The sequence below is a fragment of the Phaethon lepturus genome, unplaced genomic scaffold, assembly GCF_000687285.1.
Source record: "Phaethon lepturus isolate BGI_N335 unplaced genomic scaffold, ASM68728v1 scaffold13962, whole genome shotgun sequence".
Lineage (NCBI taxonomy): Eukaryota > Metazoa > Chordata > Aves > Phaethontiformes > Phaethontidae > Phaethon > Phaethon lepturus.
In genome coordinates this window covers 25,168-52,607 of record NW_010524170.1, presented here as the reverse complement: position 1 = coordinate 52,607, position 27,440 = coordinate 25,168, and the positions used below count along the sequence as shown (strand labels likewise).

Sequence of the window (27,440 nt, the reverse complement as noted above, 5' to 3'; positions counted from 1 at the left end):
TGCAGTTGTACAACAATGTTGTTGGTAATCATTTCTAGTGTCTATAGAGCAGCTTTATTTCTAACATCGTTCATAAAGATTAATTAACATGGTAAGCAGCTTTCCGTTGTCCTCCCACTCCCATTTTATATATGGCAGTTGCTCAATGCTAAAGTTAATTTCTCGGTCCAACTTTCACTGCTGCATTTTGTTTGACCTTGGACAAGTGAGCCAGTTGATCACAGTTACAGGGTCAAAAGGTCAACCCAGGAGTTTTTCTCCATTGTAAGCAATGGATTTACAGAAGGAATGGATGGATATTTTTAATACTGTGCTGCAGTACACATTTAATTTTGATGAATGAGCCCTAGACAGGGTTTGAACCTATGAACTCTCATTATGAATCTGTCTAGGGCACAGTGGGTTCATTAGTCACTCCAGCAGAAATGTATCAACAAATTTACTGAGGTTTCTATCTTAATAACCTGGCTGAGATGTTTTTGTTTGAAAGAAGCTTGAGTTGAAAATGCCATCTTAAAATAGTTCATAACATACGCAGAAATAGTAAAGTCGAAAACCCAGTTTGAATTATTGGTTTCCACAGTATTTCCTATGCCAATCTTTATTTAGTTACTTTTCTTCCCGTGGCAATTCAGGTGTTGTACAGCTAAAGCCTTACATTTACTTTCAGCAAAGTAAATTCAGACTTTCAACATACATTTCTTCACACTTGCAAAAAGTAATTGTTTTTAAACTGACTTTTCTGGACTTTGTAATTGACTGATTGCCTGAAAAGACACTTTCTTAAAGAGAAAAAAATAGTATAAATGAGTCAAGGCAGCACCTAAATTTAAGGCTAAAAGGTTTGTTTTCTTTTGGATAGAACTCCATGAATAATGAAAAAGTTCTGTGAATAATAATTACACTATGTGAATCCATCTACTTCAACCGTATGACCTAACTCGAGTGATGGGTTAACCAGCAAATGTGTTTTCAAAGCCAGAAACAAACTCAGCAGACACCAGGTTGCGGTTTTGAAACCAGGGGTATCCTCTGTGTGTACGTTTCATCTAGCGAGGAGACATTAACACGAGTCATCAGATCCAAACTAAATTAAATCCCAATTCACTGTTAGAATATGCTCATGAAGGACAAAGACTTAAATGAAAGAAACCCATGTGATAAACTTGATGAAAGCGATATGTCTGGTGACACTGCTCAAGCACCGTTGTTTGAAAAAGTGATTTATTGTTTGAAAAAGTTATTTGTTGCTAGGTGCATATACAACCTCCCTAACTTCTGATGGGAAGAAAGGAGAAGAGTGGGAATACTGGAGGGGATGAATCTAAAAGACTTCCTGAATACTCCGAAGATCTCCCGCACATTTTGAAGTAAAGCATTCCTGTAAAAGTGTAGAATAAAATGTGCCTCAGTGAGATCAGGGATGTTACCTTTGCTTGCAAGCCAAAATAACTGCTGTTAATTGTTTTGCGTTACTAGGGCTTTAGGTACCAACCCCTTGCACTGCGATTGCAATCTCCGCTGGCTTTCCGAGTGGGTGAAGGCGGGCTACAAGGAGCCGGGGATAGCCCGCTGCAGCGGGCCCGACGCCATGGTGGACAGGCTGCTGCTCACGACACCCACTCACCACTTCCAGTGCAAAGGTAGGAGCAACCTCTCTGTTCTGTGCTGTTGCTTTTCCTCACACACAGTGCTTTATTTTTATACACTGGGAAGCCGTTTGGTTTTAAAGTGAGTTTGGGGGGGAGCTGCGTTTGGCTTTCAGTTGCCAAACCATCGCATTACATTCAAGTTGCATTTTCAAGCGTTCTTCCACAAAGTGCAGTTAACTGCACCGCTGGAAGGAAAACCAGCAAACTTCAGAACAGTTAGTATTCCTGTTGCTCACACCAGATTATATAATGGCAAGTTAGCATATAGGATGTTGTTAGAACTTATTTGAGCAAATAAATGGGTTTTGGCCTTCTACCTACCCCAGAAAACTTTGGTAAAATAAGGGGGTCATTTTAAAAATACGGACTACTCTAGTTATTATATACATTTACTTGAAAACTGAGAAACTGAGATTTCTTCTGGAAAGCAAGTATTTACCAAAAGTACATTTTCATTTGAGGATCTGCAAACTGTCCTTAGCAGCTTTGTATCAGAAACAGTTGACTATGGAAAGTGCTTTCTGTCTGCACACAGTGTACGTTCATTCAGGAGAGGGTTGAGGTGCAGCTCTTAATGATTGGGGTAGTCAGTAATAGCACTATTAGAGAGCAGTTAGACAAGTGATAAGAGCACACTTTTTTGTGGATAAAGTAAGTGGCTTACTACTGAATGTAAATTAGGATATACCTGTGTGTTCTTATTGTAAAAAAAAATCTTGGAGGTTCACTTAGGTTGCCAGCAAGACGTGAAGACGGAGCTATATTTATAGTGGAAAAGATGGGTCAGTAGCCTCTCTTGAAAATGGAAATGAGGGCATAAAGCCTGTTTTTATGTGTCTCAGGGTGCCATGCACATTTACAGTACTGCTTGGCAGCATGATTTTATAGAGGCTGGAATTAAACTGCTGAACAAACAAATGATGGTGTTGAGGTGGGTTTAGAACACAGGTTCCCAAGCCTGAGCTGAATTTTATGCCCTTTCAGATATATTTTTAATAACTGTAACCTTATAAGTTAATTACTTTGAAATGTCAGTCTCAAAACTATCAGAACTCTGACTATAATTATCAGAACTACAGACTTTATACTAAATAACGTACTTTGTATTATGTATATGTATTTATACTAAATAATACAGTTTAATATACTTCATACTAACTAACTATAAGACTTTATACTAAATACTAAAAATACCAAATAACGTACTTGGTCACATGAAGTGAAACAAAGAAAATTATTGTATTTACATATTAAGCCAGATCTGAAAATTAATCCAGAAAGAGAAGCTAGATAATTTCTTTATTCTGAAACGGTGATATATCAACAGTTACGCTCACTTTCTCTCAAAACTAAGCACGCAACTCTCAGGCAGAGGTGGGTAGACCTGTGATCCAGACTATTAAAAACAGCTGTATGTTTTTTACGTAAATATTAGTTTGGTCCCCGAGAAAGCTGGTGGGCTTCCTACTATCCCAGCTGTCTCCCTGGCTCCCTTTATCTGAATATAAAAGGAGAAAAAAAGTGTTGATTTGGAGGTAGTCTTTGGACAAGCAGAAACTGTTGACGGCCTAGACAAGCGGCAGCATACTCCAGGAAGCTCCAGGCCCTAGAAGAAGTCACCTTTTCTCATCACAATACATATATTTTGAAAAGCAGTGCATGATTTGGTAGCCTAACTGAACCCGCATGCATGTTTAAGATCCAAGGCCTCATGCTCTTCTCTCTGGACGTCGGTGATGCTCTTTTACGGTGAAGCTACAGGATTTCCCACAGCGTCAGGTGCGGGTTTACCCTTGGGCTGGAGCCATGTGCGTGGCCTGTGACGGGGTGCGGTGCAGCCCCGGTTGTCCTGCCGCTGCGTCGCCCTCTCAGTGCGGAGCTCTAGCTGTGGCGTGTGCCTGTTAGCAGAAGAACGAGAAGAACGAGGCTGCCTGTGGGGTGACGCAGGGTGTCCCAGGATGCGTCTGTCCTTCGGCCTGCGTAGCTTCAGTCCTCGCTCCAGTCCGCCAGCACGGAGCTCAGGGTGGGCTGAGCCCCCGTCCCCCTAAAAGCCTGAGTCATTGCTGCCGAAGTCGGCCCAAGCTGAGCTTGGTGCCTCGAGACGCGTGTGTGTAGGTAGTGCATAGATGGCCTCCGTGACCTCCAGTAACTTGTACACTAAAAAAAAAAAAAGTAGAGTTTAACTTACTCTTGTTAAAGTTATGTTTTTAGCCTGTGACTGAGCAGAAGGTTATGTCTCGGCAGAGCCAAGAAAGTAAAAGTATGTAATGTGCAAGTCATGCAAACTCAGCTCTGCTTTTTATTAAATTGCCCTCCTAGTTATGCAGTAGAGGAAAGGAATGTGCTGGGCTGAGGGCATTTTGCTGTATGGATTTATAAATCAAATCCACAAGGGCAAACTAATGAACTACTTAACTGCTAGGAACTAACACTGTTCTTATTAGCTCCTACATTGATTAGCCCTGATGTATGCCGTAGGAATAAATGGAAAATGTACGTGTGTGTATTATGAAATAAATAAATACTAGAACAAATTCTGGCTTGGTGACCTCTAAATCTTGGAGAGCAGCACTGCTGCCTGTCTCATGAGCTCTCTGAGGAGCTACCTTCATATCTCCTTCATATATTCTCCCTTCAAGACAAAAGTAGCTCAGATATGTCACATTCCACCCTGTCAGTGCCAGAAATTCAGATGTTGTTTCCTCTTGCTGTCCTAACTCCAGGTTAAAAGCATGTAAGGCATTTAGTCGGACATAAATGCAAAGATAGAAGAGGAAGACAACAATCCATTTTTTGGATTTGTTACTTCTTGTGTATTTTTTCCTCATTATTGCATGTTGCACTCTGCGGTCAGTCGCCCTGATAACACCAGGTCGGTGTAGGGTGTCGGTGTAGGGTCAGGATACAGTCTTTGCATTGCTGGGGTTCTCAGCTGAGAGTCCTCGGTACTCCTTTCTGTCATGTTCTTAACCCTGTTGCTGCTGTGCAAAGTATTCTAAGTTAGTAATAAAGGTTTGTATCTCGTGCAGAACGGTCCAAAGCAAGTCCTTGACTGGAAGGGATTTTTTCGTCTGTAGTTTTAGTAACCTTGTAGAGGTCCACCTTCTCTCTAACATCAAGTAGAAGCTGCTTTTCTTCACTTTCAGGATATTTCACCGTGTACTCCTCTTTATCATTTATCGTGCAATAACAGAAGCTCTGTGCCCACTTCTGATTAGCACAGGACCAATTTTAAGTTATTTTGAAAAGTATTTTCTTAAAAATTAACTAAAATTATTTTGGGGTCTTTACTGCCTGATACAATTCATCCCTTTTAAAGTGTTATGTTTTATTTTTCACAGGTAAAAGCTGTTAACTCATTAGTATTTGAAATGTAGTCATTTCAAAATTTAATAATTTTGTAATGTAGCCATTTCAAATTCACCATTTCTTTAACTGTAAATATAACTCTCTAAATTAGCTTTCTGTAAAATCTCAACAATAAAATATTGATTGAGTTGGTACCCCAAATGTACTTAATGTTGTTTTGGTCTGTGTTCATTTTCCTGCTCACCCACAGACATCACGACTTTCCTGGAAGAGTTTTGCTTAAAAAAATATGGTTTATTAAATGGTTTAAGTATGGCCATGTATATTTACCTGCATACATTTACATCCCTGCATATTTGTCTTTGTTGCATTTTGCCGAGATAGCTGAATATTGGTAGTCATTCTTCTGGGCAGAAGAGGAAGAAAATAAGTTTTGAACTCAGTTAAAATTAAGGATGGTAGAACACTTTGCACCTAAATATTCCCATAAGCCTCTCACTAAATCTCTCTTATGCATGTTTTTTATTTCTGCTGTTGTATCTGCACTTTCATTCTTATTACCAGGCATAGAAATGTCATGTTATAGGTCCCCAGGGGTTGCTATTGCAGAATTTCCAGCACTGAGAGAAGGAAAAACTGCTGAAAGCTATATATATATATAAGCCCAGTCTCTGGAGATCCCCAGCATGTTTTTTCAGAGCTGATGTTTGCATGTCCAGGAGAATATAAGCATCATTGAGACTTGCCTAACACTTGATTTAAGTGCTTAAAACCTCTCTGATCCCTGGGAATCCCATGCTGTTGTGTAAAGTTGCACCCACAGCATGTGCATTTGTGCCAGCGCAGGGTGACTACTGCATTACGAAAAAACTTATGTGTGAGTATGGGCAGTATTAATTTTGTAATCTGGTTCTCTATTAATACACTGTGTTTTGCCTTTCCAGAGCCGGTAGATATCAGTGTTGTGTCCAAGTGTAACCCCTGCCTCTCCAGTCCGTGTAAGAACAATGGGACATGCAACAATGATCCAGTGGAGTTTTATCAATGCACTTGCCCTTTTGGCTTCAAGGTATGACTACAAATGAACTACATGAAAAACAATAGTGTTCCCCATCCCTTCTGTTTTCTTAATTGCTGTACCACAAGAAGTCAATTTTACAGGCAGCTGAGCTCAGAAGATCCCTTATTCAAACAGATTGTGTGTGACCTTTCGACTGCGCCCTGCTACACATTTTATCCTGCGCAATCGGAAAGGCATTTCTTCCTCTCTGTGCTGTGACTATACAGATCATCCTGAGCAACTTGCTCTAGTTGACCTTGCTTTGAGCAGGTTGTTTGGACTAGATGATCTCCAGAGGTTGCTTCCAGCCTTGGATATTCTCTGATTCTGTGATGTACGCATCCATATGAAATGGCAAGCTGATTTTTATCTTCCTTTGAATTTCTTTTCTTTTGCCAACAACAAGGTAACCGTTTCGTAGGCCACCAGGCCAAAGAGGAGGCAGTTCAGATGAGAATTAAGGGCCAGTTTAGTCCACGGTGACAGAACGTTGATACCTGCTAGGTTATGTCCATTTTACACAGACTGATTAGCAGAAAGGTGATAACTGATCAGACACACCCACTAGCTCAGCTGTCTCTGACTTCTGAGCACTGACGTCCATCGAGTGATCTGCAAATGTGAAATCCTGTAGATGCCAAGCATTGTGAGCGTGCAGCGCCAGTTTCTTGGTAACACATTTGGAAATCAGAAAATTGTGTCATTGAGTAATGCAGTTTCTTCGCAGTGATGTATAACTCCCATTGTTCACACTGCATCATGAGAGCTTAAGGCTATCAAGACTTTGTTTCTGAGTTGATATAACTGGAAACCTAGCTCAGTCGTCAGTGGCTGAATGATTAAGTATGAGTCATAAATGAAGCATATGACCTGCTCACAGCCTGGGGGAGATCGGATGTTATGGCCAAAGAAGTAAGTTGCATCCTGTAGACTGTGATTTTATTTGCCTCATTGGGTATTTCTTACTGAGTCTTGGTCAGCTGAAGCAGATGCTCATAAAGCACAGAGTAATAAGAACTATAGGGGGAAAAAAAAGAAGGGCAAAAGTAGACATACATGTGGGAAGTAAGCATGAGTATCTATGACTTACATTTCAGGTAGGATTTAGGAATTTATTGGTTCTGATGGTACCACCGTTTCCCTTCTCTGTTTGCCTAGGATACACCCCAGATGGTAACAGAGTAATTGTGGTAGATCCCTGAAACGTTGGAAAAGGGAAGATGTAAAGCTCATTTCTTCTATTTCACCCCAGTGCCCCCACGCCTAGTACTCAAGAATAGTAACAATTCTCCTAAGTAATTGAAAAAGCCATCAGAAATTTCCTCCCATTAAAAATCCTTCTACACATTGGCATATCAAACAGCAATTTTTCTGCTATCTTCAAAGACCACATTGTCATAAATTGTTTAACTGAATCTACTTGGTAACCATTGATTTGTTTTTGCAATGAGGGAAATTGTGGCTGTTTATCTGCTCAGGTTAATAGAAGAATGGTCATGTTAATTTGATGCTTAACATAAACTACATTGAATTCTTCAGATGAGACTAGTTAGGATAACTTGAAAAGTAAATGCTTTCAAAACTAGCAGGTAAATACATAAATCTTTATGTATGCCTTACAGAGTAAGGCACGTATCATGGAACAGGTATCCAGGTTATTCAAAGTAGAAACTTGTTGGTTAATGAGCACATCTCTTTTTTTGCCCTTAGGTGGGAGGTTTTGGGTTTTTGTTTTTACAGTATTTCTGTATTAGCAAATTCACTGGTATACATGCATTTGTACTGCTAGAAGACATGTTTACAAAGGGAGGATTTATTAACAAGAATAATCTTCCAGTGTGCGTTAGACCTCACTGTGCATCGCTTTACTTAGAAAGGTTTTGATAAACTCTTTAAGTGACTCGGTTTAAATATCTCATAGAGCATCCAGCTTTTCTCCTGGCTCACACACTTTCTCAGGTAACAGTGTGTGAATGCAAAACCTAAAACCACTTGTGAGCTTGTAAGCACCAAGCTGTCATCCGAGCATGGCAAAGAGCAAACATGGCACTTAGAGCAGAGTTTAAAAATACTGACTGAATAACAGTACAGGGAGAATTGGTGGAAATTTAATAAGCAAAAAAGAACTGTGTGTCTTTACCACAGGTTTTTGAATAAAAATGAAGTATGACAGGTCCAAATGCAAACCATATGACAGGAGCACTCTATCTACCATGCAGTTCTCCACCAGAGATTCATGCTAATTCAATAACAATACCTTGCTTCCTTCTCACCAGCCAGCACCAAACAGCTCTATCCATCTGGAAGCTATTTCCCAGACCTTGATAAATTGCCCTAAATCTGCCCTCTCAGCATTTGTTTTTCCTTGTTTGATGTAGATTTTGAAAAAATCCTGTGTGGAAGAGTGCATCAATAAAGTGAAAAGCCCACCCTTTTTTTCAAATGTAAGCTCATTCAAATGAGCTGATGGCTTCATAATGTTCCCTGGAAAGGGACAGAGACTTACTGACGGCTTTCTGGGGTTCCTATGCTCATGCTAGCCTTCAGAAGAAAAACAGGAGGCCAACTAGCAGAAAGCCACCTAAGTCACCAGTTGCCAAACTGGTGCCTGATAGAGTCGGGAACTGCGACCAGTTAACTGGAGTCGCAAAAGCCTGTGGTCTGATTTTTTACTATCGCGTTGATGATGACTGTGTTATTTTTCATTATCACAAGAATGTTTTTGCTGTTGAATGTATACCTTATGGGGCTTTTAGCAATGTGTAAGGCTGCCCATGATGGATTTGAGTAAACTTAAAAGGGAGATAACTCATGGACCACCTGAGCTGAGAGGCCAGTGGGCTGAGCAGTTGTGTTTGATGAGGACAGAAATATGGATCGCTCGCTTAGGAACAGGGAATACTATGTGCTGATAGCTATCCTTGCTGCGGCTCTTGCCTTAAAATGGGTGATGAATGTGTTTGCTATAGATAAGCCCTGGTTGAAACAGTGCTTCTGCTGTTGTTCCTTGGGGGCAAAGCCCCGAAGACGGTGGGAGATGGTGTGAGTGCCACCTATGGCGCCTGGCGGCTGCGCAGGCTTGAGCTCCGGGCTGCCACCAATGCTGGCAGCAAATGTCTCTTCCTGTTATGAAACTTGTGTTTTCATATTAAACACAGACATAGGTGTAATTATCCAGCTTTTTTTTTCTTTCTTCTCCATAGCATTCTTTGAAAGATTATTTAAATAGTATGTGTGGTTTAGATTCTGAAGTATGATTACAAGTAGAGAAATGAAGCTTTCTTCTGCTTTAAATGCTGCTGGCCACCTGCAGCGCAAGTATCTGTGAGTGCAGCTGGTGGCTGGTAAATAGATAATGGCACCGTGCTAATTCATTTAGCCTGCAGAGCGTTTGGCTTTTCCGTATTCCCATTGATACTGTAAAATCGAGTCGATGGATGTCAGAATTCAAGGGAATAATCAAACTTGCAGTCAATAAGCTATTGAGATTTACTTGAATAGCTGTAGTCAAAACTAAGGTGAATGAAACCAACACTCAGTGTATTTTGCCATTGCTGTATTCTGAAAACACCCGTCTGGATTTTTTGGATGATTTTTGTGTCTTTCATACTTTTTTTATTCTTAAAACCGAGGTAACGACAAATGAAGGAGAATAATTTTCTTTCTTCCAAATAGAGTTATTTGTAGAACTGGGGAAACAGAGTTTAAAATGCATCTGTGTTTTAGCTGAAATGCAAGAACATTGCCAACCTGGACTATGAAATGCTGTACCTGCCTCAGCATCACCACAGCCTCTTTGGTTCCTTAGGAAAATGGGAGCCTGAGCTGTTGGGATGCAGGACGTTTGTCAACTCTGGGTTCTGCTGTTACCGAAAGCTATCTGAAATGGAAAGTGAAAATAGGTGAAATTAGTATAGCACGTATCTCACGCTTCAGGCAACAGATGCTGATGCGTGTCTGTGGTGGAGTTGCTCTGTACGTTTTATTCACCTCCCTGTTGAGTTCCGCCAGTGTCCTGACTTTTCTAGCGGCACTGCACTGTCTTGAGGGTTCAAGCAATTTCACCAGTCATCCAGAATGACAGATACAATTGGAAAAATCCTGGGTAAAGCTCTTGGGCTTTGGAGAGACAGTATTCTTTGCAGCCAGACTCTTGTGGTGGGAGGCATTATAGCGAAGCCAGAATGATATTTAGTGAGGAAGCTGGCTCCGAAGTTCTGCTAGGAATTTGGCTCTTCCTCCTCCCCGCCCCCTGCGCCAGGTTTTTGTCCCTGGAAACAGGGTTAGAAATGGAGAATCTCAGAGCAGTGTCTCTGAGATAGGCAGGATTCGTGTCTATCACATATTATAACAGATACGACTAATGTGCCAGCACCTGAGCAGATCGATGTGGCTGAGCAGAAGCGGTGGCTGCTCAGCGCGGGGCTAATAAGCGGGTTTGTCGGTGCAGACCCCATACCATTAGCATGGACTCAGTGCTGCGCTGACGGTATCATTCGCGCGTGAGGGTGCGCGTGGCCTTGCGTTTGCGTGGAGCAGGGGCAAACGAAGTTTGCTGTATTTGCCCTTTGCTGTACAGATGTATTTCTGTAGCGTTACATGAATAGTCTGTCAGTCCTAGAATAACGGCTGTCTCAGGAGTACTCAACACAGAACTGATCTGAAAACGTAGATAAGGTAGTGTTCGCTCATGTACAGATATTCTGGCCAGCTCTCACAGCTCAAGGCCGAGACAGTGCGAGTTTATTGCAATGGGCCAGTGTCTCAGCTACGCTGATTTGGGTGGGGTTATATGAATGTAACCGAGTGTAGAGTTTGGCTGCTGATGCATGCCAGCTGTGTGAGAGTCCGTGCCTAGTTTGTTAGGCTAATGCTGTTTGGAAATGTAACTCCGTGCTTTTATTTCTCTGGATCTATTAACGTATGCGTATAAGTCCCCGTATACATCATTCAGTGCACAAATAAATCCCCAAGTTGGAATCACGAAAGGAGGAGAAATTGGAAGGAGCTCTTAAACCCGCCTGCCCTTATCCACGTGAGATAGGAGAGCAAACGTCTCTGCCTTCACGTGTTCCTCTGTCTTGGCCTCTTTCCTCTCCCGGTGTCAGGGTCGGGGGGACAGGCAGTGGAATGTAAGCTCAATGCCAAGTTCTGATATGAAGAAATCAGTGCAGCGAAATAGTGTTTGTGTGAGGTGATTCTGCCTTGACCTTTCATTCTAATAAATTCTCCTGGAGCATGTGTTTATGTGATCTGGGGTGTTTTATTTTTTATTTGTTTGTTTTAACCATACTTAAAATACTTATTAATGAATGTTGAAGAAGAATTTTCCACTCTTAGTAAAACAAAGCAGAAGGCCTTTAGGGATGAGAGGTAGTTGGTGGCCACGTAAAATGAGTAGACCTATTTTTATGTATGGGATTTTAGGGCAAACACCAGTGTCAGCAGTAGGTGGTTACAGTTTTATATAATGCTCCTAGGGCATAAAAAAACCCTGCAGGAGTCACAATATTTTCCTGTGTTTGCTTATGCTGTAGAACTTACCGTGCAGCAGCCAGATTTGTGTTTCTTTCTTTTTGCCCTTTCTGTTATAGAAAGAAAATGGAGATTTACATGTAGAAGAGCATAAAAATGAAAGGCTTACGGAGGGATTACCACAGTTGCTGGCTGAAGGTGGTGAGGCGTGCCTACACCCACCGCAAGCCCTGTAAAAAACATAGCAATGCGTTGTGGCGTGCCCTAATGAGGGCTCTTAACAATAAAGCCAGCTCTGAAGAAGTATTTCCATTTTTGTTAGGCCAGCGAGAAGCAGACGTTGAGCAGCTGCGGGCGTTTGCTGGGCTTGTTCGGTGCCGCAGCAGGAGAAGCAGCTAGGCAGTTAAGGTGCACATACCCAGTAACCCCCACCCACAGGTGGGCACCGTCATATTCATTCTTTTGTCAATGTGGATTATTCCCCTCCGCTTTGTTTTCACCACTGTTTGTCTGGTCTAGTTCTACGTGCCTTAACAGACCAGACTTCCAGTCTTTTCCCAGGGTAAAGAAGAAGTTTTTATTGGCGTTTAGGCGGAATTTCAGGCTCTTGTTCTTACGTTTGCCTGGTCCTATTACACTAAATAATAATTTTTCTTCCTGTGTGGTTTGTCTGTCTTTCAGGTGATTGCTGGTTGCTATAACTCTGCTTAATCAAGTTCTGTTAAACCAGCTCTTAATTTTCTGCATCCCACCAATTACGCGTAATTGAGTCAGTTGAAGTAGTTGGTCACAGCTGAAAATCCTTATTGCTAGATTTTCTTGTGATTGTCTGTCATCTATTATCCTTGAGGCTTTCTTGGCATTGACTGTACTTGACGATACGGCTTTTGGGTTTCTTTTGTTGTTAGAATCCACGAACAGAGATTGTCCTAGGAGGTTAATTGCCTTATTTTCCCCTTTCCTTTGGGGATGATGGAATTGGTGAAGTTGCTGTAAGCAGGCTAAGCTGCAAAGAAATCATTCTCTATCATGTGAGAGTAAACTCTCTCCTGTTAACAGAAATGATACAGTGCCAGACTAGCTTGAGAGTTAGTAGATTACTGTGCAGGGGTAAGTGCACATAGACTGCGGGTAAAGTGGTACCAAAGCTCTCTGCACTCCATTGCTGGCAGCGTCGGGCTCCAGCGCTGAGCTGGTGCGGGGCAGCCGCCCGTCTCCGTGGCCCCCGGGGTCCCCTCTTTGTGCTTCCGACTGCCTCTGAAATGAATCTTCATTATCATAGTGGGCATGTTTGATTTCTTTAGTCGTCTGAAAAATTAATTTGCATGTTTGATTGTGAAAACGCTGGTGCCTGCCTGGGTTACCTGTCACAGTTCAACCCATTATCAAATCACAGTCTTGGTGTACGCCGGAAAGGATTGCTGGTATCTCTGAACTGGCAAGCTTTGGAGGGGAAGCTTTACAGACCTTCCACAAGCAAAGCAGATTATACTGGCATTTTTGCTGATATCGCATGCATTTCAGTGTGAGACCCCTTATCAGTACAGAACTGTTCCAAACCAAAAGGCTGCATCCTTAACAGCCAGCGATACACCAGCAAAAGTTTCTTCAAATGGCCTGTGACTCTTCCAGCACCTTTAGCTCTATTTATTTCAGGAATCTACTGAGTTCTTTGGAGAGATCTTTTTAATCACGTAAGCCCTGCCTCGTGTTAGCTTTCATTGGGTTCCTGCGTGTAATGCGTCCCTCCTCTCTCATGCAGGCTGCGTTCAATAGCTTAAGTGTTAGGCATAGGTTAATTGCCATGAGCAGTAAGTTTAAAATACAACAATTGTATTTTCTTTTATTTTTTATTAATAGAAATTGTGTTTTCTATTCAAACGTCTAGTCTTTATAACTTTCTTTACAGTGTTCATGTTAAAAAAGAGGAACTGGCTTTTGATAGCCTGAGGGGAAAGTTTTGTTGTCACTGCAACGTGTATTTTGAAATAAATAGGCCCTTAAGTGTTCTGAAGGTACTGAAAACATTGTTCTAATTCATGAATAGTGGTTGAATTAGAGACTGTATATAGAATATTCAATGTCCTTTTTACATCAAATATTTTGGGTTGGATTTTATGTACAGAGGTAACCCTGGGCAAAAGCAACCATTTTCAGTGTCCCTAATTTTCTTCTGCACCTCCCAAAACATTCACACAGTGGTCTGCATCAGCCAGTTGATGGAGTAACCTTGGCAGCTCTAGAGCACCTGCCCCATCCAGTTCGGCGCCTCTGGGCTCAGTTCAGACATGTGCTATGTGAATTGACTCTGCGACACGTTAGTGACATATCTTCTGTCATTGATTAGAAGCCCAAAAGACCACTGAAACCCAAAGTGCTTATGTAAGGAGAGGTTTAGAAGGACAATGAGGATTTACGTGGTAATGAATATGATTGCAAAATAAACCTCAGATGTCCACTGAGAGTTAAATTTCGTACTCATAGGAGAAGAATCAGAGTTTTTAAAAATAATATGATGAATCCTTGCACTTTGACTTTGACAGGCATATTCTTGATTACTCGCTATAGAGGCAATGGAAGGTGGATTATACCCTGGAGGATCATAAATCTTTCTGATTTAAATAAAATGAGGCTTAAGAGAGCAGAGTTCGCCTAATTTGCTATAAATTGACAATTGTGATTTATTAACAAGGACAAGGAAGTCACTAAGAAGTGCTGCTGCCATGACCAATTATTGTTTAATCAGGTGCCAGATGAAACTAGACTGGCACAGAAGATAACTATACAGTGCTGAAGAGGGTGGGGTATAAATAACTATTACCTGTATTTTTACTTTAGACACTAACACTGTGAAAGTTTTCAGAAGGAGTTAGATCAGCCAACAAAAACAATATCAATGTATCGTCTTTTCATAATCTAGCTTCTATGCCATTTAGCAAATAGTATTTCTGATGATGCTTGTGAGCAGTGGGCAACTTTGTTGTTGTATTGTTGTGTCAATGTAAGTACAGCTGTATAAACAACTATACCGAACTAAAAAAAGAAATCAGAATTGTCGAGGTAAATTCAAATTTACTTTTCAACTTTTTTCAAAACTAGAAATGGATGGAATTAATTACTTTTTCACGTTAAATTAATTGGCTTGTAAACAGCAATCCTCAGAAAGTACATTTTTATTACCCCGTTGGGACAGATGACTAAAGAGAAATAGTTAATTCATCACCACTGTGAGTACCCTAAGCTAGAGGCATCCAAGGCGTGGATGTCTGTAGCTAGGTCTGCGTTGAGAAGGAGGAGTCACAGCATTTTTGTGAACAACAGATGATCAGAATCGTTCCACTTCCACCTGGCAATCAAAAAGCAATCTGATCCAAAATTACTGTGATATTGTCCATGCCTTGCCAAATAATTTGTATATATGCCTAAGCAGATGGATCTAACATACACCCTGCCAGCTCTTGTAGTTGTTTGACCTTGCCAATGAGCGTCATCTACATCTTTTCCGGATTGAGGCTTAGCCATTTTGTCCATGGCCAGAAAGAGCATAAACAAGGAACCAGTATTACCTGGATCTACTGAAGTGCTTCAGACTACTATATATCGATACCAGTGTGTAAGCTGTCTACGTGTATCGTTCTGTCAGTGCAATCAATTAGGAACTCAGTTTCAAATGGTTCCCTTGGTAAAATAATAGTAGAGTAATTCCCAATGCTGTATTTTTTAGCACTTCCTGCAAAAGAATTTAGACTAAGTTTATATTTTAAAGTTAGTTTCTTTCTTCACTCGATTTGCAGCATCTCTAATTATTTGATAACTAAATATTCCCTGCACGAAGCTGAGTAGCTGTGTTTGCAGTGGTCGCTGAGGTCTCCATCAAGTCCTTCGTGCTGCAGTTAGCATAAGATGGCGTGCTAATTTTCGTAACTTGCTCTAAGATTTGCAGTACACATGAAACTTTTCCTTTTCACGGTCTCATTGCAGCAGATACTGGGTTTCTTTGCAATGAAAGGCTCTGAAATACACAATCGTGAATAGAACTTGAGAAAATTTTTCCTAGCAAACTCGTAACTGGGTGTATTGGCTGTGTAGCTGAATTCATGGCATTGTGTTTCCTTGGTCAGTTACACAAAATTCTTCTTGTTTCTCCTTTGTATTTATGGCTGCTAAACGTATTTATTACAGGGAAACTGATGAGTACCTCATTCTCATTTCCTGGATTAATTTTCTGGTGGAATTGAGGTTTATGTGATAAAACTGTTTGTGAGACATCTCACCCCTTCCTGCCCTGGGAATATTTAAATTTACTCTCCAATTTTGCCTGTTCATGACAGAGGCATAAAGGTTTCAAATGGTGAAAGAAGACACTGGTAAAGATGCCATTAGGTAAAAGGCAATAGCATCCGTTTATGCCTTATTGGATAGCTGTATGCCGTAACTACAAGAAAACCTTTGATCATAGTTCTCACTTTACTAAGCATGAAAGAAACAAAAGTCAAGTAAAAAAATGCATTCAAGAGTTCAAACTGAATTCTCTTTCTGTTCTGAGTGTCTGTGTCTTCTATTATTCCTGGATGTTCTTCCCCCTCTCCTCTCATCCCGTCTCATCTCATCTCATCCTCCTGTACGAAGCATCGGGAATCGTGACTCGCTTACACACCACATTCAGCCCTTCACTCTGCTGTTCGACCTTGGCAGGTCTGACTGTACGAACGAGTCCCAGTGGCACATGCAGATGTAGTTTTAACACTCACGCAATCAGCATACATCAGAATTGTCCAGAAAACTATCTTTAGTAAAGTATTTCCCAAGTTCTGTGGCGGCAGAGCAAAGCATGGTGCCTGTAAGTGTCCATTTCTTTCTTAATTTCACAACTTCAGGAGGTTGAAATTTTAAAGCTGGCAGATACTTGTAAGTTTGAAAAGCATTCCTGAAGACAGACTCATAGGACAGAGTGTACTTCTCCGTTTATCTTTCTGTGGATTTTCCTTCAAGCCTATCATGAAGTGGAAGATTTATTTAGCCTTTTCCCTTAATGTAATAATTGCTTATTAACTTCTGACCAGGACACCCATAGCACACGTGTATTAATGTTTGTGAGGCTGAGAGTTGGATGTGGATGCATTACTTCCACTATTAGGAATGTACAGGACTAGGTTTGCAATACACTATCTTTGTAGCTGGTAATTTTGTCTGATTTCCCTAAAAGCTTTAGCTGTATTTAGAGCTTGAGAAGTAAGTTGGTTATGAAAACTTCCCAGTTCTTAATTTAAATTCTCTATCTATATCTCTATAGAGATAGAGATTCTATTCTCTATCTATATTTGTCTTCGTCTAGTATTTTTACTAAACACATGAACGCTACCATCTGTTCTCCACATATACCATCTAAATAAATTTTATTATGAACACATTGCATATTGTTAACAACTCAAACTTTGGTGTTTCTTTTGTATAGCTCATTTTTCCAGCATGCTTTAAAACATTGTCGTTGTCGAACAAGGCTGTAATTAGCTAGAAGGAGGTCTCCCTATTCACAAACCATTGAAGGTGGATAGACTTCTGCCCATCTGTAGGTGTCTTCATCACTGCCTGGGTCGTGTTTCTGCTGCAGTCAGCAACGATAGTTTTACACGCCAGGAGGTTTCTGCCTTGTGCCAGTGGCGTACCCCACGCTGCCGCCTCTTAACCGTGCCCGCTGCTGTTAGAAACGGGGGAAGGATCACAATAAAATGGACGGAGGTCAAATCTCTGCCATGTGATCTTGAATGAAGCTTTCAGTCTCCATAGACAATACTAATTTGTGAAAATTAATTAAAAAAAAAAAATCGTCGCAGCAGTTGAAACCGTGTCAAAGCAAATGAGTGCTTTTTTTATCGTATTATCCTTTGTTCTTCTTCCTGAGATCCTTATTAGTTTTTGCTACTTGTTCTTGGGTGGCTTACTAATCATGATGTAATGTTTTCCAGTATTGGAGACTTGTAAAGCCTAGAATTTGGCACAGCAGTACTGAGGAACAGCTTGTATATACACTAATGCCCCGTACTGCTAATTACTGTTGAGTATGAAATGAAGAACTGACACTTTCTAAGTATGCTGGAGAGTTTCTGTTCTCATTCACTGAAATAGGGAGCTGGAGCAGCTCAGATAAAATCTGGACCAGCTGAGGTATTTCAGATTTAGAAAGGCAGCTGGACGCTGAACATATATGTCTTCTGATTAGTTGCAGAAATTTTATGTTTCAACACCTAATCCTTTCCTCTCCTACAGAAAATGAGAGAAATTATATAAAAGTATTTTGGATCTGATGCTTTCCTAGACTAGACAAAAATCTATTGCAGCTTAAAAAAGCTCTAGAAATAAAATATTGCACACAGAGGGACCTTCATCCTCTTTCTGTGGATTGCTGAGACAGTCATATCTTCTTGCCTGTCCTTGAAACAAAGTCTGCACCTCTTTTTCTGATTCGGACTTCATTAAAAGTCTCTTTAGTCTTGAGGCAAATATACAATATTCTCCTTTGTAACAATAGTTTTTTCCAGGTAGTGTAATTCAAAGAGTTTTTCCCAACTCACAGATAAATTGATTTTAGTGATGCTTGACAGCGATTCCATTTCTCCAGTAAGAACAGTCTTGCTGTAAATTGAGACTAGAGAATTGCATTATTCATTTGAAAGATGCTTCTAGAATGTCTTTAGGCTCTTCTGGGTTATGACAGTCTTATACAGAAATAAAATGGCCTTGCTTTGCTGTAGATTTATCAGTACCAATATTTTCTGCAGCTTCTCTCAGAATTCTTTGTTTCCTAGTCTTTTCTGTTAGAGAAATTGTACTTATTTTGTCGGCTCTCAATGTGCTATTGATAAAGTCAACTCAAGAGAAGATAATCCTCAGAGAAGGATTAAGTGCTGTTTGCCCATTTATTACAATGAGTAAACTGAGTCAGAGAGGCTTTTATTTTCCTAAAGCCACATAGCAACTTAGTGTTGTAATTAAGTCTGATTCAGCAGCACATACTAATTAGTTTCCATGGTGCCTGAGGCCCAAGAAGCCAATAATTCAGCCACGTTCAGTACAGAAATGGGAGCCGAGTCTAAGTCATGAGAAATTTCATGTGCCAACGAGAGAGACTGAAAATGCCTTGCTCTCATTTTTACATTTATCTTTATTAAATTTTTACAAGAACGTTCAAAATAATCTGAGTAATTACAGTAGAAGTGATGGGACTGTTTTACACGGTGTTCAGCTGTGACAAAAACCTTCGGAAAAACAGGAGCTGTGGTTTCTTGCTTTGCTTCTTGCTATGCTTAGCTGCAGAGGGTTTGGTATTTTAGTTATACGGAGGTGAAGAGCTCATATGAAACAGAAGTAACTGATGTTAGTGAAGTATCTATACAACAGTCAATTCTTCAGGGACGCCGCAAAAGTATTTGTGATCTTAGAAATATAAAAAATGGCATCTTCCAGCCTCACTAGGATAAGGTGGTAAACACACAGGATTCACAACACAGATGGACGAAACACAGGCAATGTTGCAGGAGGGCGGCAGCGGATTAGTGTTAATGCTGCGCGGCTCGCATCCGTGAAGCGCTGCAGACCACATGGTGCCCAAATAAAACCTGCATGAGCTTCCCTCGGCGCTTTCCTAATTCTTCCCTGAGACACGTGGGGGCTCGGGATCTCAAATGGAGAAGAGCAGGCTGTTTGGCAAATGCAGCATGGATGAAGCAGCAACCCTCTCTGCCAGGTCTTGGGTGAGGTCTTCGCACGCCGCCTGCACTGCTGTGTCGGGGAATGAACTCACAGTGAGGCAGGGGGTTGGCCAGGTCTTTCTGTTGTTCTTTGGAAGTGTTTTGCTTCTGATTCAGCCCAGGAAAAGGTTGTCCCTGTTTCCTTGTATTTGCACAGATTTTAAAAAGCAAAGCTGCTTCTCCTCTCTCTGGGGAATGCGAGGGATGGAGCCTCAAGAAACACCATTTCGGGGACAAAGCTTCTCTGCGGTGTTGTGTAAGCAAAGTGTACTTACTGGGTGTCTGAGTTCTCACAGTACGAAGGCAGTATTGCCCTACCCGACAAAATACTAAAGATTTCCGTAGTGTTTGGAGGACTGAACTGTATGCCGTGTGAACGGGAGAGCCTAGCGCCATGAGTAGAGAGACCAGATTAAATCATAGAATCTTTGGGTTGGAAGGGACCTCTAAAGGCCATCTAGTCCAACCCCCCTGCAGTGAGCAGGGACATCTTCAACTAGAGCAGGTTGCTCAGAGCCCCGACCAACCTGGCCTTGAATGTGTCCAGGGATGGGGCATCTCCCACCTCTCTGGGCAAACTGTGCTGGTGTTTCGACACCTTCATCATGAAAAATTTCTTCCTTCTATCCAGTCAAAATCTGCCCCCTTTTAGTTTAAAACCGTTACCCCTTGTCCTGTCGCTACAGGCCCTGCTAAAAAGTCTGTCCCCATCTTTCTTCTAAGCCCCCTTTAAGTCCTGGCAGGCTGCAATAAGGTCTCCCCGGAGGCTTCTCTTGTCTGGGCTGAACACCCCAAGCTCTCTCAGCCTGTCCTCACGGGAGAGGTGTCCCATTAACTCTCTGATCTTAGAGGTGTTCCAAACGAAATTCTCCAAAAGTTCACACTTGTGGGCTGGTTTTGTTTGTTTAATGCCTTGATTAGGCTTAATTGAGGCTGCACCAACTTCAAGATGAGCACTCCAGAGACAAATTAAGATTGCTGCTGTTATTTATGTAGTACTTAAAGCTTGAGCTGTCACAGAACCAGCACAGTTCCTGTCCTGCTGGCTTGCCACCTCTGCACTGGGCACATTGCTGGAAATGGGCACACCAGTCAAGAGCTGAGCATGAACTTCTGATCAACGTAGGATGTGAGAGAGGTGGTCAATGATGAACAAGGGTTAGAAAGGTGTTACCAGCCTATTTGTTCTTTGCTCAAGAATGACATTTTCCAAACAGACATGCGGCCACAGACAAACTGATCTAACCCATCCTGGTGTAGTATTCCTTAAAGATCTGTTCCCTTACGATGCACAAAACCATGTAAGCTTGGTTCAGGAAGCAGCTAGGTTCTTTTGAAAAAAAGGTAGGGAATGGGGTTTTTTTGTTGAGAAAAGCCTTTCAAACAACTTTGACGTAAGAACAAAAGAAATGCCATAACGGGTAGTAAATGTAGTGTATTTACTGCAGCAACGAATCTTTACCGTTTGAGGAGAGACACAAGTCTGGCCACCACTCCTCTCCAGTTCTCCCAGCACCTACCATCATCCAGCTAGGGATCCTGATGGCTGCCTATTGCCTTTCATATCTGGTTTGGATCTATTGTCCATGAATTTGTCTAACGGCTTTTATACTATGTGACTTCACAACCTCTTGTGGCAAAAACATCCCAGAAGCTCATACTATAGAAGTATTTTCTTTCATCTGTATTAAACTAACATCAGTAAGTGTCCCTCTACCGCTGAGGGAATTAGGGTGTGACAAATTCTGCATTCACCACCTCCATGATTTTGTAAGTCTCAGTCATATCAGTCTTTATAGTATCCTCTTTTAAAGTAATTGCTCCATCTCCTCGAACGTTTTAGTCGTCCTTTACTATGCCTTTTCTAATCCCACTGTATTCATCCTGAGGCCAGCAGATCATTGTTAGGTATCTGCCAAGTACAGTGTTAGGTTTCTCAAAGTCCATTCTTAATTCTAATGTGATAGTATATCTTAAGTGAGAACAACGAAGTCTCAAAGCTAGGTGGAAAAACAACTAGCAGTTGATGCCGTGATGTGCATCAAGATGCTTCATTTTGACAACACAGCCATCGTAAAAAAAATGAGACTATGGAAGCTATTGGAGTGTCCCCTACTTCAGTACATCACACCAGGTATGTAAAGTCTGAAAAGGGTCAGAAGCTGTTGCAAATTTGGTGGAGAAAGGAGAAAGGAATGACTTCTGATGAGTGTTGGCAGCAAGGAAAGTTGGCAGCGGCAGGGTAGTGTCCCATACTAATACACAAGAGTTAACAGCTGTTAAGAACTGATGTCACGGGCTGGCATCTGCCTTCTTTGTTTAGAGACTTACAAATAGATAGACCATTGTTACTCCTCTAACGGACAATGTAAATAATGAGTTTTAAACCAAGGCAAAAAAAACCCCCAGCAACCTTGACTGAATTAATATATCTCCTGAGATATTTTTCTCATCTTGATTGCAGTCATGTGTCACCTTTCCAGTAGATGAGCTGGCAGAGGGCCACTGCTAACAGGATCTTCATTAGGAAGAGTAGAGAGATCTCTTGAACGTCTAGTGATTTCACAGATCCCTTGTGTATTGAGGCTTTCAGGTGTCTTTATTCCACCTTACTGTGTGAGTAACTGAAAAGCAAGACCAAACTCTTTGTATTTGCCAATTTTACAAATAGCTCGTTCTAATCAGCAGAATATAATGATCAGAGAAATATGTCTGTGTCTTGAAGAGCCGATAAAAAGTCAGTTGGTAACAGTGGAGGTTGTGCAAGCTGGTGAAGTTCAGTTGGAACTGATGTATATTTTAGGGCAATCTTTAAGAAGGGAACAAATTCAGTCATGATATCTCAAACGGGGTTCAGCGTATTCTGTAGAGAAATTCAAATTCAGCTCCCACGACAAAAATGAATTTGCCCCTTTGGGTTTTGACAATGCGTAGTAATGAGTATGGTGTAGTGTTGCAGTGTTGAACTGAGCACTTGGTAAACGCAGTTGAATGAATGCTGACTCTATGTGGTCTTGTGGTGACTGTGTGTGACCTTCTGCTTACCTTTGGTCACGATTAATTCTTTTCGTTGTAACTAACATTAGAGATTAAAGTGTGTTAGAGTAATGATGGAACCAGCTGTTTCCTTAAAACAGTCAAATGAAAGTGTTAACTAAAGTCTTGAAACTGAAAATGATACCAAGATACATACCAGTCCCATTGGTCCGAACAGTTGCCCTACCCAAATTCTCATTTGAGTGATGAATATATCTGTCCATCGATTAAGAACGTTAGGTGATGTGATGGGTCTGAAGACCACAGATATTGATTCAGATGACATGAGTCTTACTAACCTTGTTTCTTTTGAATTTTCCCAAATAGGGTCGAGACTGCAGTGTGCCCATTAATTCTTGCATTCAAAACCCATGTCAGAATGGAGGGACCTGCCACCTCACCGAGGCAAATAAAGATGGATTCAGGTAGTAACACAAAGTTCATTCAAAATGAGATTATAAAATTGTGTTTCCACTTTGCACTAATGAACTCTACTGGCTACTTTATAAAAGCTGCTGCATGTGACAGTTCTATCTGCCATACAAAAAAAAAATTAGTCTGGTTTCATTGGTGACATATTGTTTCCTCTGAAAAAGGCCTCCTTATTTTCTCATAATGGAATATACTTTTAAGAGCTATTTTGAGCAGTCTCCCTGATCTGCATTGTGTTATCTGTATGCTAATTTTCCTTGGGGCATTTCAAACTCACATATACTCTTTTTTGTATTTGGAGGGTAAGCATCTGTTGCTTGACAACCAGATGCAAAATGTTTTCGTACTGAAGAATCTTGTAGACAAACAGGCTTTAAAGAAACAATTAAAAAACATGGAGAGATTGCCACATCTTGGGCATCATGCCTGCGAGAGAATAACCTTTACAGCTGGACATTACGGATTTCTGTTTTCCCGTATAAGAAAGATGTAGCATAGGTGGGGATATTCCAAGAGAAGTCCGGAAATTTTCGTGACGTAACCCGAAGATTTGTGCTGCTATAGGCACTACTTTACAGCTAAGAAAATACAAGTTTCAGGCTTTGGCCACTAGTTGTCATTAAACTTGATAGACTTTTTTTTTTTTTTTTTTTTTAGTAAAGAGTTGCTGAAATTTTCATAGATTTGATCCTCAGTATTTGTGCTATTTCTTGCACAAAATACGCACAAAAGTACACCATGCTGTTGTTTCAATTACATATATGAAAGCCTCACTTCTAAAAGGTTTTATACATTACTGAGGCTGCTGCTTTGTCTTCGCCTATGTATAGCTTCCTGTCAGTGACAGCGGGAGGGAGACACGGAATTGCAAGGTTTATAGATGGTGTAAGCAAGGAGTTGAACCAGTACATTTTTGCAGCTTGATTCCAGTTTGGTTTCAGCTGTGATTAAGATTTTTCCAACTGAGGTTAACTGTTTGTTAACCAAGTCAGCAAACCCATGTCATTTTATGTCAGAAAATAGGATTTTTTTCAAAATAGAAAGGGCCGGGTGAAAGTCTGGGTGACTGACAGGACTTTAGGTGCAGTAGGGGCACAGCACCCACCCCCCCGTTCCCCTACCAATGCTAAGGTGCCTTTTATATTTCCAGCAAAGCATCGTGGCTTCTTTTTGACTCCCCAAATCCTTCATGTGGGAATGAGGCACAGAAGAGCTTCCTTTTTGACCTGCGGGTGGGACGAGTGGGGAAGCAGAGCTTCCCTCTGTCTCTGTGTCTGCCCACCCTCGAGAACTGCCCCTTACAGGAACCGGTCCAGCGCGTGCTGGGCACGGGAGGGCGGTGATGGTACTTCAGCGGAACAGCGCAGGTTGATGGGGATGAAGGGACGCTGTCAGGCTCTGTTACAAATAACCTGAGGCTTTCCAGCGTGGGAGAGCAGGAGTGAAACACGTGGCCACGTCTCCATGAGGGGCAGTTTAGAGCTCGGCTTGAGCACCTCTGAGGCCCTCAGCAGAGCAGAAGAGAGCATCTCCTGGTGCGTGGTGGTGGGAGAGGATGAGGAGGCTCTGCAGATCACAGCACGTCCAAATGGTCATGCTGCTTGACAGGACCCTCTAGATTTTGGTGAAACCGCTGCTCCACACTTGTGCTCTGATATACCTCTTCTTAATTCAGATTTGAGAGACCCAGCAATTTGCTGAGTAGAAGTTCAGGTTCAGTTTCTGCTTGAGAGACATAAAGGTCGGGTGGTCTTCGGCTTGGGTTGCCTTCTGGTCACCCTCATATAACACTGTTTACGTAGCTTTTTCCAGCTTGTGCCAGAGCAAAACTGTACCATATTAGAATATCTGTTTTCTGTCACTCAGTACTAATTTCTCAAAAATCTAGCTGATATTAAAAATGCTAGTAAAATATTTTATAATATCCACAATACTGGAATGAAAGGCTTTAGCTTATATTTTGGATGGTGTTTTTCTTTAGCATTTTAGTTTTGTTCTGTGGTAGAAAGTAAAAAGTTTTGAATGACCTGAAATGAAAGCTACTTCTGAATTTTTCTCGTGAAGGATTTTACAATTTCAGAGGCTTTGCTTCAGTTCCAAATGATCCGTTAAAAAACTGCAAGGGTGGTTTTGTTGCTTAACAACATTTGAGGCTTTTTAGGGAAGATTTCTGCTTTTGTAGTTATTTATATAGTTTCAAGTTGGTCTAATAAAAAACACATAAAACCATATCTCGTCAAGATCTTGCTTCATAAAACTGAATGTTCAGCTTCTGCATTGTTCTGTTTTCTCTCCATATTTTTTAATGCAGTCAGTCCGTAGCCCTAGCTGCTCTGTGTCACGAGAGCGTGGGGCCTTAGCACGTCTTAGAGAAATGTGGTGTGGGGATGGAACAGTCAGTAAGGGGAAGATAAAGAAACTTTTTGAGATTGGATTTGGTTGGTTTGGGGGTTTTTTTTGGTGGGAAATCTCCTCTCCAGTGGATGGCAGCAGTAAGAGTTACGTGCATATAAACTATGTTCATCAAGATGGGAAAACGTTGCCTTAGATTATATGCTGTGAGGAAGTGGATGTCAAAAACATTTTCAAGAGAGGCCTCCTTGGATTTTTCTGTTGTGTGGCCTGTAAAAGAAATTATATCTTCTGTATTTTCTCTTCCCTAGGGAAATATATTCATACACAAGCTCTGCTGCCAAACTTGTCAAATCTTTACTCTTGTAAAAAGGAAACTTAAGCCAAAGCTCTCTCCCTATGAAATGCCAAGCAGTTTAACTCTCAAGTTTCTGTAGCCTTAGACAAGAAAATTACCTTTTAAATAATGCTGAGGTGGTGATGTTCCCCAGGCAAAGACAGGAAATTCATAGTTATGACTGAGATTCCAGCCTGACTCGCCCGCTGTGCCTGGTACCCGCAAGGGCTCGCAGCCGCGGGGGACTGAGCCGCTCAGATTTGTTGTAATAGCAGGTCCTGGTGGGGCAGCCGAAGGGCAGAGGTTCAGCTGGAGTTCTTCAGTCCTTCTGGGCATCTTTTATTCTTGCACCCTTTCAATTCTGAGTAATTTTCACGTTCTGTTTTTTTCAGGTAGGGACAACTTCTGTACTAAAGAATAGTTAAGTGGCATCGTGTGGTTTAGGGGATTAGAAACATTAAGCTCTTCCTCCCTTTGAACATTCTAATCTAATCTAATCTATGTCGTCTTTGACAAAAGGTTGCCAAAACAGGTGCTTATTGAGACGGATAAATTAAGGTGGTCAATCAGACATGTCCTGGTCGTTTAGCGTGCCTGTAAGTGAGGCTTTGACAGAGGCGGCAGAGCTGTCAGCTCTGCTTCAGTTAGCCACAGGCAACCAGCTGATCCTTGATAACCTACGGTGTTGGGAAACAGAGTCTCTGGGTTATTTTAACTTTTCCCCGTATAAAACCCCCTCCATTTTCCGGAGCGTTTTCTTTAGCATTTTCCACAAACTTTAAGTTCCCTCATAAATGTAAAATCCTGGAACTCATTAACTCCCTAGTGTTAATTCTGCCTAGTTCAAGGAAAAATGTTGCACTTTCAGACTTGCAGGCTACTCCACTGGGATGTGGATGTAAAAACCTACTTTACCAAGAAACTGTAATACTCCTGAAAGAATTTACCATCTCTATTTAAAAGTTGATTTTTTTTTTTGAAACGTGATACACTGTATGTATGCCTATGTTAATAAACAGATGCTGAAGTGTTCCATTAGAGTTTGGGAAGAAAAAATAATTTTGAATATAGTAAACTTACAAGATTGTCAGTATGCTTCAGCTCCAAAAGTTTACCCACAAAATGTTGTCATTAAGTTCTGTGTTCCCTTGCACCTTCATGAGGCTAATGATGGTTTGGAGTTTTATTAAGTTCTTTATTTTTAAGGAAAGCACAACACTAACAGAAAGTCCCTGAACTGGAGGAATAGGGAATTTGGACCTTTATGCAATTACAGCGTCTTAGAAAATAGTTCTTTCCTGCATGGCTCCTTTGTTTCCAAGTTCCAAATGAAATGCTGTCTCACTAAATGCTTCACTATTTAGTCAGTACAACGTTTTCATCGTTGTCTCTGGAATTAATTTTCTCTCTTGGTCAGCTGGAGCCCAAGTTTGATGACCTTCCAGTCACTCTGCAGACTTCATTTTTCTTCTAAGCTTTTTCTGGGAAAATACATACAAACAGTCCCAAACTGCAACTCTTTCACCATATGGTTCAATCCAGGTCCCAAATTGTATGTTTTATCATTTAATTTTGGTCCTCATATTTGGCACATTTGAACGCAAATCAAAATAAAGACTCATACGTAAGCAATAATGTAAAGGCTCCCTATAATACATAGGGACCAGTAGCCAAATGTCATCAATTATGCTGACATTCCCTTCAGGATGGAATGTGTCCTAATACTGAGCAATTGTATATTAACAATCCCATATGTATTGTTACTCATGGTAACTCTACTGAGTTGAACCATTACTGTGATAGTATTTAATAATGTCATTTTTAATTGCATACATCCAAGCTGTCCCAGTCCTTTTGTGGAAGGAAAATGGTGTTATATTCACATAAAAATAACCAGCACAAAGCCACTCTTGTTGCTTTTCTTTAAATGGAGAGAAAAATTTGTGCTCCCAAACTGAGACCTTGGATGCCGAGTTGCAGCCTGGAGCATATTTTTATGGCTGAGTTATAAACCCCTGAAAATGGGGGTTTGTAATCGA

General features: G+C 41.1%; 1 protein-coding gene across 1 annotated transcript in view; it reads left to right on the top strand.

The window, feature by feature from the left end:
- Nucleotides 1-27,440, top strand: part of LOC104617118 (slit homolog 3 protein-like) — a gene marked incomplete at both ends in the record, with an annotated part of 59,901 nt that overhangs the window by 10,320 nt on the left and 22,141 nt on the right. The window contains 3 exons of the mRNA XM_010282353.1: nt 1,480-1,643; nt 5,906-6,030; nt 22,608-22,705. Coding sequence (XP_010280655.1) covers nt 1,480-1,643; nt 5,906-6,030; nt 22,608-22,705 — 387 coding nt within the window. The remainder of the gene's footprint in view (nt 1-1,479; nt 1,644-5,905; nt 6,031-22,607; nt 22,706-27,440) is intronic.